The sequence below is a fragment of the Microtus oregoni genome, unplaced genomic scaffold (assembly GCF_018167655.1).
Source record: "Microtus oregoni isolate MIOR12 unplaced genomic scaffold, Mior012 000002F_ref0000024, whole genome shotgun sequence".
NCBI classification, from domain to species: Eukaryota; Metazoa; Chordata; class Mammalia; order Rodentia; family Cricetidae; genus Microtus; species Microtus oregoni.
Window position 1 is genome coordinate 82,340,561 of NW_024543061.1, and position 19,000 is coordinate 82,359,560.

The window sequence follows — 19,000 nt, forward strand, 5'->3', positions numbered from 1 at the left end:
TCAGTTCCTCTAACCACTGAGGTGGCCTCTTCCCAAGTATGTGAGCTGACAGCTGAGGCTGACTTTGACAGGAACTTGGGGGGAGTCTTGGCCCCGCAGATAGTATATAAACTCTCACTAAGAATAAAACAGGGCCAGGAGAACATTAATTAATCAAACTGAGCCTGTGTTGTGAGCACTGGATTCTCGAGGGAAGACTCAATCCTCAGCCAGAGGTCACATAACCCCATACCTGTAGGAAACGGTCTGAGATACAGTTAAGTGAAAGACATCAAGGGCAAGATAGTTGTGAAAGCCTTTCATAATCAACATTTAGAAAAACCACCTTCACTCTTGTTGGTCTGCTTTTGGCTGTTCTGACAAATGCCTGAGACAGGAGTTGATTTGGATCAGGGTTTCATAGGTTTCCTACATGGCCACTGGGCCCAGTTGCTTTAGCCTTGTGGAGTCATAAGGAATCATGAGGGGAATGTACACTGGAGAAAGGCTCTACATCCTGGTAGCCAGAAGCAACACGAAGGAGAAGAGAAAGCCGGGGTTCCCTTATCTCCTTGTGGCATGCTCCCAATGGCCTACCTTCCTGCACTGGGTACCTGCTCTTAAAAGACAGCCACCTACCAATAGCACGGCAGGCTGATGTGGGACCATCTTCTGTGAGCAGACAGTTTTCATCCTAACTATGGTGATTCCCATAAGCAAAACTTTTGCCTTTCGTTAATGATTCATTTAGCCTTCTCAAGCTTTTACCTTCAGAGAGAGAGAGAGAGAGAGAGAGAGAGAGAGAGAGAGAGAGAGAGAGAGAGGAGAGAGAAGGGGGTTTGGAAAGATGACTTAGGAGTTAAGATGCTTGCTGCTCTTTCTAAGGACCAGGGGTTCAGTTCTCAGCCCTCGGAGATGACTCACAACTGTCTATAACCGATGCTCTTTTCTGCCCCTGTGAATTAAAATATACATCTTTATAAAACTAAACAAATGATATTTTACAAAAAAATCAGAATATTTTATGTGCAAATAGAAATAATTTTTTATAATAATAAAAGCCATCTGCTGCCTGCAGGAAGATAACTGGGAGAGGTGGAACTGTGGGAAACGGGAGCCTGTTTAGTTTGTCTCCTTGGAACAAAGATGCTCCATAGTTTACTGCCTCATGGGAGCTGAGTCTGGTATGAAAATATTTTAGGTTTGCATAACAAATCCAAAATTCTGATTTTTAAATGAAAGCTATTAATTATTTCACCAAGTGGAGGAGACTTTTTTTTGCTTTTGTTCTTTTTTTCAGTTTTTATTTTTAACTATTTTCTTTTATATTTCTTCTTCTCTCATGATGTAGTATTGTCATCTGTCAATCTGTTTGTGTTGATTTCATTGGTTAATAAAGAAACTGCCTTGGCCCATTTGATAGGCCAGCCCTTAGGTGGGTGTAGTAGACAGAAAAGAATGCTGGGAAGAAGGGAAGTGGGTCAGACACGATGAAGTTCTGACCCAAGATGGATGTAGGCTAGAATCTTCCTGGTAAGTCACCACCTTGTAGTGCTACACACATTAATAGAAATTGGTTAATCAAGATGTGAGAGTTAGCCAGTAAGAGGCTAGAGCTAATGGGCCAAGCAGTGTTTATATGAATACAGTTTGTGTGTTGTTATTTTGGGTGTAATGCTAGCCATGCTGGGAGCAGAGTGGGATGAAAAGCAGGCCCGCAGCTCTCTCACTACACTCTCATACAGCACCCTGAACAAAGCCTCCCCTCCCTCCACTCCTCCAGCTCCCCTCCCACCCTCCCATCCCCGAGTTCCACTGCTCCTTCATTTCCCTTCAGTAAAGAGAAGGCTTCTCAGAATATCAACCAAACACAGCATAACAAGACACAACATAACAAGACTAGGCACAAACCCTCATATCAAGGCTGGACGAGACAACCCAATAGGAAGAAAAGAGTCCCAGGAATAGGCAAGAGAGTCAGAGATACCCCTACCCCCACTGTTAGGAGTCCCACAAAAACACAAGGTAATAACCACAGCATGTATGCAGAAGCCTGAGAGCAGACCCATGCAGGTTCCATGATTGCCACTTCAGTCTCTGTGTTCCTCTAAGAACCCTGGTTAGTTGATTCTGTGGGCCATATTTTCATGGTATTCTTGACCACCCCCCTTACAGTCCTTCCTTCCCCTCTTCTTTGGGGTTCCCCTGGCACTACCTAGCATTTGGCTGTGGGTCTCTGCGTCTTCTCCCATCAGTTGCTGGATGACACCTCTCGGATGAAAATTGGGCTAGGCATCCATCTATGAATATAGCAGAATATCATTAGGAATTATTTCACTTAATTTTATTTTATATTTTTGGTCAGTTATGTTTGATTCTAACCTAGGTCCCTGAACCTTCCAGTTTCCAATTCCTGGCCATGCAGACAGTGTCAGGCATGGGCTCCCTTCACCGCTTGGGCCTCAAATGAGACAGCTCATTGGTTGTCCACTCTCACAGGCTCTGAGCCACCACTGCCCCTGTAGGCAGTACAGGTGTGGGCTGAAGGTTTTGTACCCAGTGCCTGGTTACAGACAGCCAGCTCAGGCTCCATAGGGAATGGTTTTAGAACTGAAGCCAGGCAGATCGCCTGGACTAGACCACAGCTGGCCTACTGGTGACCCTTCCTAGAACGTCCTTGGAGTTTTCTAAGGGAGCCATGGCTTCAGGGAGGACCCGACTTCAGGAAATGATCTGAGGATCTGTGACAGGATGTGAGGTGTAAAGAGCAAAGGAAACAAGAGGTGAAAAACGTGACGTGAAGACAGCTCACAGAAATAGCCAACTCTAGGAAAGCAGTTTCTTATCTTCCTCCCATCATTTCGGTACCAGGGAGAGGTGTATGTTGACCTTTAACGCAGGAGAAAATGCCCCGGAACAGATGATGTTATAAGTGGTAGACTTCCAGAATCATGAGGAGGTAGCATGACCCCGGAAGAGATTACGTTAGTACGTGGTTGAAGGGATCCTAAGGAGAAGCACCGGTGACAGAGACACAGGCAGCGCAGGCGCGGGTGACATGGAAAGGAGATCAGAAATAAAGGTTTTCCAAAGGTGAGTTTCCGCTTGGCATTCTTTCTATTGGCCCCGCAGATGCTCGGAAACCAAGGCTGGAAAATGCTCCTCCATCTGTTGTCCAGAACACTGGGAGAGAGGCACATGCTAGCTGTCTGCTGTAGGCAGAAAGGTACGCACTAGCGTGGAGAGAGTTCTCGTTCACGGAGGTGGTTGAAAATAGAAACAACAGAAAGAGGGTTGAGTTGGTAGAGTGCACCCATCCCTGGTGTAAATTCCCAGTATTGCAGAAACCATGTGCAGTAGTGCCCAACACTCAGGAAGTGGAGGCAGGAGGATCAGAAATTCACAGTCATCCTTGGCTACATAGCAAGTTAGAGGAAACCCTGGGATATGAGTCACCCTGTCTCAAAAATAAATAGGATAGAAACAAGACACCCTCTCTCAAAAATAATATAAGAAGTAACGTTTTAAGACACTGGACACCAGGCAAGACTACTTTTACATAGGCGGTCAAGATTAAATGACTAAACTTAATTGACAAGAATTAAAAAGATCACGAGTTTTTCTGGAAATATGGAAAACTATTGTTCCTATAGCTGCTACTGGCCCAGTAAAGTGACACACTTTGCAACAGTGTAGTTGCTTCCAGAAGACCAAACATTTCCCTGCAGCCGTTCCACGCTGGGTGCTCACCAGAGGAAGCCAGCTTTCATATACACCACGGCCCTTTGATGTGTAGTAGCCAAAAACGACAAGGAAAACCTCCAGGAACCAGCACGTGTTGGACAGTGTAGGGCACGTCCACCTGATGGGATCAGTCCCACAATGGAAAGGACTTCACACTGGCACCTTCTCCCATGGGCAGCATCCTCAAAACCATGTTGCTGGGTGAAAAAATGCCAGACAAAGGAGCTTATGCCTGACATGATTTTATTTATTTATATGGAATTACAAAATCTGTATGATGAAAGGGCACAGGTCAGTTGTGTCTGGGAGTGGGCAGGGTAAAGGTTGTCAACCTGGAACAATGATAGGAGCACAAGAAACCTGGTCTTATTGATTGACTCTTGTTGATTGTAGAGGGTTCATTGGCAGGCATGGACGTCAACTGTACGTGTTAAATATGTGTGATCTATTACATACCAGTTATACTGAATGAAGTTGTTAAAATATGTAAATACCTAGAACCCAACAATCCAGAGAGAGAGAGAGAGAGAGAGAGAGAGAGAGATGCCCTACAAATTTCTGTAAGTCTCTTTAATTAGAAATTTGGTTTGTAGTTTTCTAACTCACAGAAACGCTATTGGAAACACACAATAATTGTGTGTGGTCTTCTTCTTTTCTTTCTTTTTTGCTTTTCAGGTAAAGGGTCTCATATAACCAAGGCTGTCCTCAAACTGCTGATTCCCCTGCCTCCACCTCACACATTCTTAAGATTACAGGCATACGCCCCCACACCCTGCTGGTGGTGCTTTTGTTTTGGTTTTCCTGGTTACTTCTACTTCTCCTCTTCCTGTTTGTCCCTTCATTTCATCTTTCCTCATCGTTGACCACTTTCTTCTCCCCTGCAACCTCCCCTTTTATTATACTATTTTCTCCGAACCATAGAAATGTACTGTTTCCTAAAGCACAGCCTGGCTGGCCTTTCTCCGAGGCCTTCATTTCCTCCTTAGCTGTTGATTCAGAGGATGGCGTTCAGCAAACTGTTTGACACCTCGACTGTGGCCATTTATCTCCACTTTGAAAGGTTGGCTTTAGTGTGTTTTGATCCACACCTGCTGCCAAGGGGCTTAGTTAGGAATGGCTGCTCTGCAGGCCTTGTGGTTATTGGATTGGGCCAGGGTTCCATGAGGGCTTGTTTTCATGTAGTCACGCTGAGTCAGCATGATTTGGGTCTTTGGACTCACAGATGCCTGTGGATCCTTCCTCAAGTATGTTTGCAAGAGGCAGTGCCTCTGTTATTACGCTGCCCACACCCTAGTCAGTGAGATTCCCTGGAATGCAGGACCTGGCGCCATTATTAAGCAGATTCCCCCCCCCCCCCCCCCGAGCTAAAGAAACTTGACCTGATGAGCTAGAGAAGGAATCTTAAACGTGTGTGTGTGTGTTCTTTTGCACAGGCTAGCATCAAGCTCACAGTCCTCAGTCCTCCTGTCTCGGCATCCTGGGTGTTGAAATGAGTGGCCATACACCATCACGTTCAGCCCTCTTCAGTCATCTTTCCTAACTTGTCTCCCTGTTTTCACTTGCAGTGATACTTGATCTTTCCCACCCCACTGGGATCTCTTCACGGCCGCCTTCAGAGACCAGTCATCCTTACATTCCCCAGAGAGGCAGTGCTGCATACTCATCCAGGGCATGAATTTTAAAAGCAAAGAAGCAAATAGGCGTCGGATATTTTCATAACACCTTGTGTGTTAGAGCCCCCTAGTGTCCAACTAATGTCTACTGAAGCTCAAGTTCATGAGAATTTGAGCAGATTGTCGAGGGAGCTATGTCTGACTCAATCCTTTTCTCTCCCGTCGCTAAGACTCACTGGGAGAGGAAGGGACAGCAGCAGGCATGGGCGCGTTCATTTCCTTGATGGCAGCCCTCTCGTGTGCCAAAGCCTCCTCATAAACGCTTTTATTTTACTCCAGTAATGGGGAATAAAAGCATCCTATTGATTCTGAAGTAGACACTTTTCATGTTTTGACATTTTTGGGAGCAAATCGCATCCTGCTGTTGCCGCCTCATTTCTTATACTTCAGCTGTGTGGCAATTTTGGGATAATGGTCATTTCCTGCACTCACTTGGAAACTTGGCTACAAGCTTCTCTGGTGCACATCAGTTGAGTTGTGGCATTTGTTTGCATCATTGCTTGGTTGTGGATGAATTTTAGGTCATTTCAGTATCTTCAAATATTAACCATTTTATATGTGCATGTATAAAGTCATGGACCATTATCCTTAAAAGGAGGCAGGAAGATCACATAACAGGACATAAATTAGTGCAAATTGTGATGTTTTGCAGAACATGTTTCCATACTACAGAGAGAAACAACCAAGTTGTCAACAATACCCAAGAAGAAGGGAAGACGGTGGCACAGTCTGGGGATCTGGGTGTTCTTTTTTTTTTTAATTTATTTATTTATTAAGGATTTCTGCCTCTTCCCTACCACCGCCTCCCATTTCCCTCCCCCTCCCCCGATCAAATCCCCCTCCCTCATCTGCTCGAAGAGCAATCAGGGTTCCCTGACCCTTGGGAAGCCCAAGGACCGCCCACCTCTATCCAGGTCTAGTAAGGCGAGCATCCAAACTGCCTAGGCTCCCACAAAGCCAGTACGTGCAGTAGGATCAAAAACCCACTGCGATTGTTCTTGAGTTCTCAGTATTCCTCATTGTCCGCTATGTTCAGCTAGTCTGGATTTATCCCATGTTTTTTCAGACCCAGGCCAGCTGGCCTTGGTGAGTTCCCGATAGAACATCCGCATTGTCTCAGTGTGTGGGTGCACCCCTCGTGGTCCTGAGTTCCTTGCTCGTGCTCCCTCTCCTTCTGCTCCTGATTTGGACCTTGAGATTTCTGTCCGGTGCTCCAATGTGGGTCTCTGTCTTTGTCTCCTTTCATCGCCTGATGAAGGTTAATATTCATGAGGATGCCTATGTGTTTGTCTTTGGATTCACCTTCTTATTTAGCTTCTCTAGGATGGCGAATTATAGGCTCAATGTCCTTTATTTATGGCTAGAAACCAAATATGAGTGAGTACATCCCATGTTCCTCTTTTTGGGTCTGACTTACCTCACTCAGGATAGTGTTTTCTATTTCCATCCATTTGCATGCAAAATTCAAGAAGCCCTTGTTTTTTACTGCTGAGTAATACTCTAATATGTATATATTCCATACTTTCTTCATCCATTCTTCTGTTGAAGGGCATCTAGGTTGTTTCCAGGTTCTGGCTATTACAAACAATGCTGCTATGAACATAGTTGAGCATATACTTTTGTTGTATGATAGGGCCTCTCTTGGGTATATTCCCAAGAGTGGTATTGCTGGATCCAGGGGTAGGTTGATCCCGAATTTCCTGAGAAACCGCCACACTGCTTTCCAGAGTGGTTGCACAAGTTTGCATTCCCACCAGCAATGGAAGCCTCTCCGTCTCTGCGCCTCTCCCGATCTGGGTGTTCTTAGGGAGATTTGCTCAGGAACACAGTTTGTCCTGGGCTCAACAATGCTACTCAAGGTGGAAAAAGATGTGGCAGCCCCACCAAATAAATGCTTTTAAGTCAAGCAGCAATAGATGGTGTAACCTGTGCACTCACTGTGAAAGACCACCAAGATGTCCATTTGCCAGTGCCTTCCTTTTCAGTGTGTGTGTATGTGGCCATGGCTGTGGGTACGTGTGTGTGCAAGCAAGCACACACATATGTGCACATGTGTGTGAAGGTCAGATGTCAACTTCAGGTGTCATCCTCAGGAACACCATCTGGCTCCTCTGACACCTGTTCTATATTGGCCTTGGAGCTCACCCTCAGGCTAAGCAGGAAGGCTACTCCGGGGATCCTCTTGTCTCTCCTCCCCAGGATTGTGTGGTTATTACTGTTTACTCTTCTACAGATTTATAATGAAAAGGAGCAAGCTGAGCATGGAAAAATACAAAATGTACATCAGGAAGTGGAATGGAGCTAAAGTCCTATATTCAAGATCAACAGATTAAGAAATGGAATAAAGGAAGAGGTGACGTCAGGGCAAGATCCTACCCAGCTAAGTTTCCAATTTGTGAAAAGGAACTAAAGAAAAGCTTAGAGCTGGGTGCAGTGGGGCACACCTTTAATCCCAACACTGGGAAGGCAGAGACTGGTGGGTCTCTGAGTTTGAGGCCAGCCTGGTCTACAGATCCGGCTTCAGGATAGCCAAGCTTAGGAGAGTGAAAGAAACCATCACAAGCAGAGTTCGTGAAGATGGATGTAATTGAATAAAGGGCCACTTCCAGCCCAAGTAAGCTGCAGAATTTGGCAGCTTCAGTCAAATGGCTCTGGAATTAAGGATAGAAGAAAGGGGCTATGGACTTTGCCCACACCACTAAGGAAACTGCTGAGGTCAGATATGTGTCAGAGGTGTCCCTGAATGGAGGCCTAGAGAGGCCATTGCATGAAGTTGTGAAATTGAAGCCTAGGTTGCCTTGGAGACCCCGAGATGTTGGAGAGGCCAGAGTTGTGGGATACCTGCCAAGGATTGATGCTAACGGGGAGTGGAACCAGCCCAAGAGAAGGAAGTGTGTTGCAGTCAACAAAGCTGAAAGGAGTTGGAGATCTGAAGAGCGTTTTGACATCGGACATGGAGATGGAGAGTTTGGAGTTTGCCCAGCTGGTTTTCAGTCTTGCTTTGGTCCAGTGTTTCCTCACTATGCTCCCTTCCCTATGGTTTGGAATGGTAATGTGTATCCTGTGCCTTTATATATTGGAAGAATGCGATCTGTTTTTTTTTATTTGTATCTATAGGAAATTCCAGTTAATAGATTGCATGAATCTCAGAAGAGACTTTGAACTTTGGACTTTAAATCATTGTTGAGATTGGGATAGACTGTGAGGACTTTGAAGTTGGACTGAATGCATTTTTCATTATGATATAATTATAAGCTTGTAGTGGCCAGGGAGTGGAATGTGGTAGTTTGAATATAATTGGCCCCCATAATCTCTTAGGGAGTGGCACTGTTAGGAGATGTGACATTGTTGGAATAGGTGTGACCTTGTTGGAGGAAGCGTGTCACTGAGGAGGCGGGTTTTGAGGTCTCCTATATACTCAAACCTTGCCCAGTGTCTCAGTTTACTTTCTGTTGCCTGTGCAAAATTTCGAACTCCCAGGTGCCTCTCCAGCACCCATCTGCCTGCATGCTGTCATGTCCCGCCATAAGGATATCAAACTGAATGAACCACTGAACTCTAAGCCACCCAATCAAAAGTTTTTCTTTGTAGGAGTTGCCGTGATCATGGTGTCTCTTCACAGCAATAGAAACGCTGAGACAGATAGTGTATGCAGTACATAATATTAACATGGTAAATACCATTGAGTTCATAGATGCTGATGTTCGCAGAAAACAATGAGGATAGAAAAGGAGGACTCAGGATAAATGTCTGCTTAGATTAGATGGAGACTGTGTGCTCTGTGGAGAAGAGCATTGTGGGCAACTCCAGACTGCTCTAGGGACCGATGTCATATCTCAGCCTTCATCTTTGTAAAAAGCTTCCGACCAAACAGCGTGGCCAGGATGCCTGTGATGATCTCACCTCTCTCTCTCTCTCTCTCTCTCTCTCTCTCTCTCTCTCTCTCTCTCTGGGCTTCTCTACCACATGGTTAGGGTATCAGGTACAGAGGTTATGCCTGGAATCACAGACAGGGGCCAAGGATAACCTGCTTCTTATGATTATCTAGTGCCCAGCCAGCAAAAGCTCAGATGCGAGTCAACTCTGGCGTAGAGCCAGTCCCCAGACAGCCACCAGGTAAGAAGCTGATGTCAACAGTCCCCATGTCCAGGTTTTAGTGTCTGTCTGCTCCCCACATGCAAACATCAGAATAGTCTTGACTGACGTCTAGTTTGACACCAATAAGCTCTTTATTGTCTTTTAATTCAACTTTTCATTTCACTGTTTATCATGAAAATGTTCCCAGTATATGGGGTTGGAGAGATGATTCTATGGTTAAGAACATTCGTTACTTTTCCAGACAACCTGAGTTCAATGCCCAGCACCCACTTGGTGGCTCACAACCACCCATAACTCCAGTCCCAGGGGTTCTGACGCCCTCTTCTGCCCTCCTCAGGCACTGCACCTGCATGGTGCACACACAGACACACATACAGGCAAACACCATACATGTAAAATAAAAGTTAAAAAACTTTAAAATCACATTAATTCATTTGTTTTACAATTATGTATCATTTACTTATTTTATATTTATTCACATGGCATACATGTGGAGGCCAAAAGGCAGCTTTCCTTTTACCATGTGGCTTCCAAGAATCAAATTGAGACCCAGTGGCAAGCTTCTCCAGCCACTGAGCCATCCCACCAGCCCCATGTGGCATTCTATTTGCACAGCTACTCTGTGTGTATTTTTCCTTTATCTTTTGTATTAGGTTTTATTTATTAATGTTGTGTGTATGTGCACCTGTGTGGGCATGTGTGGAGGTTGGAGGAAGTTTTTAGGAGCCGTCACTCATCATGCAGACCCCCGTGATCAGGCTCAGGTCGTCAGGGGTGGCAGCAGGCTCCCTGACCCACTGAGCCGCCTCATCAGCCTGTTTGGGAAGAGTCGAGCCGGGTAGTCAAGGTTGATAGAAACCACATAGAGAAGTGAGAAGGAAATAGTGAGCACACTTCACAGGAATAAGAGGACTCCACAAACTGCATTGAGAAAAAAACCCATTTTATTCACAGGGTACATTTCCAAATCTTCTCCAAGGAAGGGAGGTAGAGAAACTGAGACTTGGTTCGCCTTCTCACTGCCAGCACGGTTCATGAACACACCACAGAAAAGGTATTTTCCCAGTGACCCTGCTCGGGACATCTCCACTCATCTCAGCCACCAGATAGGCACCACTGTTTTCAAGTCACGCCATAAAAAGTACCGGTTAAACTGCTTTTCTGACCTGCTACATTTTTATATAAAATTCTTAAAAAGAAGAGAAATGAAGAGCATTGGGTTCCCACACTTCCTTTCTATCAGTGAAGAGCATTGGGTTCCCACACTTCCTTTCTATCAGTGAAGAGCATTGGGGTCCCACACTTCCTGTCTATCAGTGAAGAGCATTGGGTTCCCACACTTCCTGTCTATCAGTGAAGAGCATTGGGTTCCCACACTTCCTGTCTATCAGTGAAGAGCATTGGGTTCCCACACTTCCTGTCTATCAGTGAAGAGCATTGGGTTCCCACACTTCCTGTCTATCAGTGAAGAGCATTGGGTTCCCACACTTCCTGTCTATCAGTGAAGAGCATTGGGTTCCCACACTTCCTGTCTATCAAAGGTGGCTTTAATAGGAGGAAGGCACTCTGTAAACACTTCAAAGGTAACTTCAATTTTATAGTCTGATCTAAAAGTCTTTCCCAGAATTATCGTGGACCAATAGGCAGTAGGTGAGAAAGAATATTTAAAATTTCTTATTTTTACTCTTACCCAACCTCTGAAAATATACACTGATAAAACCACTTGCATACATGTGGAATAGTCTAGAATGAGCAATGATAGAGGCTAAAGGTAAAAATTTTTCCCCAATATTTTGCAGATCAAACTATGCTGCGTGATAACTATAAATCTAATAATACAGAATCTTTTAAGATGAAGCAGGCTTTAGAATAGTGTGCTGTATGTCCTTCCTCTCCCCTTCTCATAGGTAGTATCTCTCTGGTGCACCAGCAGTCACCCTAACTGGAGAGAGAAGACTGTCATATTGAAGACAGAATGGAAGACAGCAATAGGTTGGATCATTGCTTCCACGAATGCTGGAGCTTTCTGGAAAAACATTCTTAACTCTAGGAATTTTCTGTAGGTATCACCTAAAAGACTTTAGAAAATGTTCCACAACTGAGCAAAGGATATGTACACACCATTATCAGACTTCTCCAAGGCCTATGCACTATCAGGAATTTCTATAAAACAGTCCCATTTGCTACATTTAAAAGGGTCCTTGCTGACGATAAAGGTACAGGTTGGACAGACATAGAAACATCTGCAAAGCAACAGACACATGGAGTATGTAAGAGGAGAGCCAAGCCAGGAAAAGTTAAGGCACCTTCTGCCACTCCCCAACATTACCAAATCATTTCCTGTTTTCCATAGACATAAATAGCACAAGGAAGGAGAGAGGGACAGAGGGAGGGTGAGAGAGAGATTGAACTAAAACACGAAGGATAATAAATCTAAGTTGCTGTTGCCTCTTTTGGGAATCATTGTGGGGACCGGAAGCTAAGACTAACTCTTGCTAATGTGCAGTGTATGGTGACCATGTCCAGCAGTCAACATCAGAGTGACATTAACCACCATTGCTGCACCATCTTGACAGAAGAGCTAAATTAGAACTCACCTTGAGAATATAACTGTAAAGAGAGGTGACAGAGTGATGTGTAGGTGTTTACTTCATCAAATTCAGGCACCCAGGAGGGTACTTCCTGGAGAGGGCAGGAACCTGGGGTCTTCAAGACTGCCAAGATCCACATGAGAATACAGGTACCAGCTTAGAGTCTTCCCTGCAACAGCCTCGATATCCATTTTCATGGTACATCATCTTTTCATCCTAACCCTAAAGATGACAAGGCAACACACTTCCTTTCTGTTATCTTGAAGCCATTCTGTTCTTGCAACTGCATTGTAAGACAACAACTCCTTGTTTCCTGTCTGCTGAGCTGCCTCCTGAGGCTAAGACCCTTCCCAGTAGGTCCTTTGCAGTGGAAAAAAAATCACTATTTTCTCTTAGCTTTTATTTCAGTTACATTTTTTCTCTATTCCATTTTTTCTTTCTATTACTGTATAGAGAAATCCAGAATTCTGTGAACACAGTTTTCTCTGCTTTGGATTTAGTTCCATCACTTGGCGTTTACTGTTAATGGCATGAAACACACATCTGAAAGTGACAGGAACCTGGAGGAAATCTAGTTACACGGAAGCTAGAAGAAGCACGAACTATATTTGGATATTATACCATTACTCCTGGACAACTCTGCCTTAGTGGTTTAATCCCAACAGTTTTAACTGAAAAGCGAAACCAGGAAGGTTTTGAACACATCAGTGAGACTGAAAGTCTTGGTCAGATGAGCAACCATAAAAAGTAATTCCTCTCTTGTGGCCTAACAAGTGAGAGTCAAGGGCTTTGGCTGTTACTCAAGTACTCACAACATTATAACTCACTTCAATATGCCTGTTCCTCTGTGTTAAAGGAAAAGAGACTACAAATGTCAGCAACAGAGAGAAAACCCAAACAAGGAAGCAGAAGCGCGTTCCTTCCTTGTTGCAATGAGGTTAGAAAGTACGAAGAATGGTTCCATTCATGTGCACGCGTCAATCATTCATCTCTGGGAGGTACGTGAAAATGTCAAATGGCACATTAAAGCCGAGAGTAAGGCAGATACTATTCATATTCTTGTGTTTGTGTACATGCACATGTGTGTGTGTGCCTGGGAGTGTGAGGGATGTCTACAAATTTGAGACCCTCCCACTTAACAAAACAGGAACTGTATAGGGCTGAGAATAAACCCTGTGGTCTCACAGTTAGTGGTACACACTCTGAACTTCAGAAGTCCGTGGTTTCAAAGAAAGCAGAGGAACTGTGGGGTATCTGATCTCTCCCTAGCTTCAGGGACTCAGAAAGCTCATCCATGTGCACAGAGAAGAGAAGTCTACTACTCATGATCATATGTAACTGGGTCAAGGTGATCAGACTCTGCCACAGGGCACCCAGATTGGCATGTGCAAGCTCATAAGGTGAATGCTCTCAGTGCACTGGTGACTATTTTTTTCATTAGATATCTCCTGACAAGGATTTGCCAGCAAAAATTCAACAAAGTTGATATTTTTCAAACACAGAAATTTAAACTGAAGATTGGCACTACCTGAACATCTTCCTTTTGAGAATTAATTCTCTACCTTTATTAAGATGTATTTACTAATTATTTGTAGGTATATGGTCCCACTTTCATGCAGCATCCATGGAGTGCAGATGAGGGCGCCAGCTCACCTGGACCTGGACTGACAGGCAGCTCTGCTCAAGGACGTGTGTGTGTGTGTGTGTGTGTGTGTGTGTGTGTGTGTGTGTGTGTGTTGGAAACTGAACTCAGGTCCTCTGCAGGGGCAGTCAGAACTCTTAAGGGCTGAGAAGGCCCTCTATCTGCTCCCTCCCTTTGGCGAAGTCATAAAAGTGAGCAATCTAGTTTAGGTACACAATTTTGATATACTTTTGTAGAGCATTTAATAGTGGCGAGCACACTGGTCCAGGGGTCATCTTCCGTGGAAAGGGCTTTCAGGTACAAGCTTTATTTCTGGTGGGATGACTTACTCTTCACCTGGCATAATTCTTACTGAAGTGTGATTGAAATCAGATAGCAGCCATTCTTGCTCAGGGACTTGAGAACCAAAGCAATTCTCCAGTTGCAGTTGAGTAAAATGAGAATTCCTGCCTGGGTGCTCATGTGTAGTCTCTGCATCCTTTTCCCCGTGAATCAGCAATCTTACTTTTGTCTCTGTCTCTCTCTGTGTCTCTCTTTCCTTCTCTCTCTCATATGAATTGCCATGCATGCATACATATACACATTTAAAGCATTGGCCTAATTGTTGGTAGGGAGGGGTGTCATCTCTTGCAAGATGCACTGAAGTCAATTCAGTGTTTTCTATTGACTATGCCCATCATAACCCAAATCCCTTCTGTCTGAAAGTAAAAGGTCAAATATGTTAAATAATGGAACAGGCCCAGAGCTGAAGGCCTTAATTTCGAGAAGTAGAATTTAATAGTCCCCAACCTCTTAAAGGTAATAGAGTACTCCAGAAGGTTCTAGGGATGATTCTGAAGAGGTTTCTCCACAATTATTTAAAAATAATGTTAAACACACACACATAGTTATATATACATACTCAGAGAGACACCCATTCAGCCACACCTACCTCTTGCTTAGCTACATCATCTAATCAAACACACATAAAGTTACGTATATGACATATGCACCTATGAATTGTCACTATAAAATAATGGAAGGTTGCAGCAATGCTGTTCATGCCATGAACATTACACCTGTGTCCTAAAGGGCAAATGGCACAAACAAGCTTTTCTTTTGGTCTAACCTGGGGTTTCTTAATTTCCACACCACTACCGTTTCTCTAGGCCATTCTTTACGGCAAGTGGCCGACCCATTGCTGCTGGACCACCGTCCATGGCTGTTCCCACTGCAAGCAGCTAGCATTCCTGGTCATAACAAGAAAATGTCCCCAGGTGTTGGCCTATGGCCCCTGGGAGGGAAGGGCAGTCATCGTGGGTGAAAGCACAGCTCTACCTGACGGTGTTGACCATTTCTGCTCTGCAGTTCAGATGCCAGGTAGACTAGCTTTACAGCTTGTAGACGAAACCCATGACTCCTACGTGGACCTGTTCCAGGACCTGCAGTGAGCGTTCAGACTCCCAGAAGCCTTCTCCATGAACTGGGATGTGTGGATTTTATGAGCTTCTTGCTTAGATTCTGACCAGTTCTGAAATGCATTCATCTGACTGCACATTTAATTAATCTTTGTATGTGCTGTTTTTCTAGGCCTTTTATACTTTTAATAAAGTCTATTGGTAGAAATTCATTCTTTCTTAGGTAATTATTAAATACTAGTCCCTCAAAACAGGGATTATATTAAGTGTTGTACAGACAGGACTGACACATTTAACACTGCCTTCCTGATAGCCTGGAGCTACCACACAAGATGGAAACACCAGGCCAGCCTGCACAGTGGTGAACTTCCCAAACCTTTCATTCTCTAAACATCAGTACAACCTGTATCAGTTCAAATGTTAATTTCTAGAGTAACCTGGATATTTGATCACATTTGGCAACGTGCAACTCTTCCATAACTTTGATAACTTGTAAATTAGCATTCATTGTAAAGCCCCCTGTTTTCATAGACGTGGTCAATATACTAAGTTCACACCTTCAAAGTGAAGTAGTGCTTGGGGGTCAGTTTTACCCACACATGACAACACTTGAAAGAATAAACGTGAGTTTTCACAGCTCCTTGGAGCCTAACAACCACATAAGATGTCCCTGCGTGTCCCTTACTTACAGTAGACACATTTGGCCGTGGAGTTCCCTTGTGTCAAAGCAGCTGTACCAAGCTGCACAAGCAGCCGCACCTGACACAGAAAATACAGAGCTAGTGGTTCCTACCTGCTCGTTTGCATGAACCAGGTCCCTTGTCACTATGCTCAGCACAAGGCCCATTCATGAGATTTGGGGGGTGGGGGAGGCAGAATGAATAAGACAGCAGTTCTCATCCTGGATTACGTTTTTGAGGGTAAACCTTGCACCCTGTGCTGGCATGCAAACGGACAGTAACTGCTATGCCAGCTCAACTTATGTCAACATGAAATGGATTCCATACGACGTCTCTGTAGCGCTTCCACGCTGGTTATACACTCCAGACCACGCATGCTCGGTTTCAACAGTGACATGAGAATAATCTTTGATTACTTTGTATAGTGTGTCAGAGCACATGTGTTTATACTCATGTGTACATGCACACACATCATCTTGAAAGGGAATATTCATGTGTAAGTATGCATGAGTTACCTTAAAGGAAAATATTCACGTTAAAGAGAAAAGAGCCCTGCCTCCTGGTCTGTCGGCCTCAGAGACTAAGTTCTTACTTCACCTCTCATTAAATGAATACACTTTTGCCCTTTTACAAGTGAATAAAACAATTGTGTGCAGAGTGATTTGGGGAAAATACCAGCATCAGAGTCTATGGGTTGATGTAACAGGAACCTAAAGTTGAGCTTCTCTCTCAGCATCTGGGGTGAGGAAGCATGTCCTGTTATCTAGACTATAAATCAAAGTAATCAAAGATTATTTTCATGTATCTGTCAGAGCTGAGTCATGGCCTGGTGGCTGTAACCAGTCTAACGTCAACAGAGCTTCGTACTAAATAGACCTAAGCAAAGAGGCAAGAAGCAATTCTTACTTAAAACTGTACTAGCGGAGGGGACTGTAGCCAACATAGACTTGTTTTAACGAATCACAAAAATCAGCAGGAAAGATTTTGTAAGTCTACCCCATCATCCACCCACAGCCCTAAACATGACAAAAATAAATAATAATTTTTAAAAAACCTACAGTTCTAATTAATGCCAGTCTCAATAAGACAGGTCTTTTAAAATGACTGCGATGCCACGGCATATTGACTGTTAGCAGTACCCCAGCATCTCCCACATGCTGCCTTGATGAGCCCCTCGGCCTCAGCAATCAGACTTCATCTGTTCCTTGCATATCATCTTCTAGATCTGAACCACAGACACATCATCTGCCGGCATCACCTCCTTGGGATCCCAGTTGTAAATCCACGACACACTATAAGATCTTCCCCCAGAACATTTACTTCTTAGTGTTCGCCAAGCTAACGTCAAACACAAAGTTTTGCTTGGGTTTTTGTTTGGTTCCTATCATGCCAATCCATGACACGCTTTGGCCACTCCTTTTGGAAGTCATATAGAAAACCTAGCAAAAATATTCCCCAGCCCAGTTCTTTCTTCTTCTGGTCCCTAGGAAGTGGGCTCAAGTGATGGCTCCTCACATGGGTCTAGCTGCATCCTCAGCGCACCAATTTTGTGAAGGTACCAGAGTTGGAGAAATTCCTCAGGCATGGCGTGGAAGCCCGAGTAGGGCAAGACATTGTCGTAGTAGTGGTGACTAATGGGCTCCTCGTGCATATTTGCAGAGAAGGGCCAGAAGCCATAGATGGCCACCTCTTCACAGAGGCCTAAGGCTGCGCTGACCAGAAACAGTCCTGTAGACAGGCGCTTGGCATGGATTCCCCTGCTCTTCCAGAACTTTCCAATGCTCCGCAGAAAGTTGGGGTTAGCAAAAAGCACTGTTTGATTGGCACCAACATCTTTCAGTGTGTAATATACACGGAGAGACGGCTCTGTTCCTGTCTTCATAGAAAAAGCAGGCATGTAGATATAGCTATGGTTATAGATCTTCATGTTGTCCACAAATGTCTTTCTGGACCAGAGCAGGTTTTGAAACCTATGGAAAATAAAAGACTCAATCAGACCTAAGAAACACAGACACATCAAAGCCCAGTCACCCCGTCCTCTGATGGTTGAAGTTATCAAACAGAACACACACACAACACTTGGCCTGAAACTTCATCAGATACCCCAACTCATCAGATACTCATCAACATTCCTTAATGAAGTTCTCCTAGGCCAACATCAACTGTGTATTTTGTTATCGCCTGCAATGGAAAGTGACTTAAGATTTGTGGCTTTGTCAAGACTGCTGATTAGGGTGATGTTAGTGGCAAAAACAAAACTGGTTTCCTCAGCAGAAGATTAAAAAGAATCACTTGTAAGACAACTTTTCCCATCAAAATCCCATGTTCCATAAGTCTTTAGTTGGCCAATGCTCTAACTGTAGGTACAAAGGAAAACTGAGGCCTGTTACTGTTGTAGCTCCATGCAGAGAGCTGCCCACATCCCTCTCTGGTGAATTCTGAATTCTGCTTGTCTCTGCTCATCCAGAGCCACCTGTAGAGAGAATCTCTGATTCAAATGAATGCAACTAAAATGTATGGAAGGCCTCCTATATGCCAGACATGAGAGAAAGACAATTAATAGCATGTTTGTGACCTCACTTAACCTTTTATTAACCTTGCATGAGCATGTGCCTATGGGCATACCGTACATTGTGGGGGTCAGAGGGCAACCTCAGGTGTTGGTCCTCACCTTCCACCTTGATTTTGAGATAGCTTTTCTCGGTTTTGTTGTTTCCCATCGTGTAAGCCAAGCCAGTAACGCCCAAAGCTTCTAGGGATCCTCTTGTCTCTGTTCCTCATCTCACTATGGAGCTCTGGGATTATGGATGCCTGCTACTGTTCCCAGTTTTATGTGGTTTCTGGAAATTTAAACTTGGGTCCTCATATCTGCACTCCTTACTTCACCAAGCCATTGTCTCAGGTGAATGCCTCTTTTTAAAAAATTTATTTACTCTTCTCTCATATACTACATCCTGACTACAGTTTTCCTTTCTTCCACTTCTCCCAGCTCCTCTCCCAACCTTCCTTCTCTCCCAGATCCATTCCTCTGTTGTCCATCAGAAAGGGGCAGACCTCCCAGCAACATGAGATAAACACGGCATGACATGTTACAGTAAGACAAGGCACAAACCCTCATATCAAAATGCCTGTGTTTTAAGTCAAGAAATTCAAGTCTGGTTAAGGAAGCAGCAGTGTAACAAACAAAACAAAGTGT

General features: G+C 44.3%; 1 protein-coding gene across 1 annotated transcript in view; it reads right to left on the reverse strand.

Moving 5' to 3' along the window:
* Positions 1–10,229: 10,229 nt before the first annotated feature.
* Positions 10,230–19,000, reverse strand: part of St8sia1 (ST8 alpha-N-acetyl-neuraminide alpha-2,8-sialyltransferase 1) — a 150,871-nt gene continuing 142,100 nt past the window's right edge. Inside the window, exon 5 of the mRNA XM_041637806.1 lies at positions 10,230–17,774. Within this exon, the coding sequence (XP_041493740.1) occupies positions 17,288–17,774 (487 nt within the window). The 3' untranslated portion in view covers positions 10,230–17,287. The remainder of the gene's footprint in view (positions 17,775–19,000) is intronic.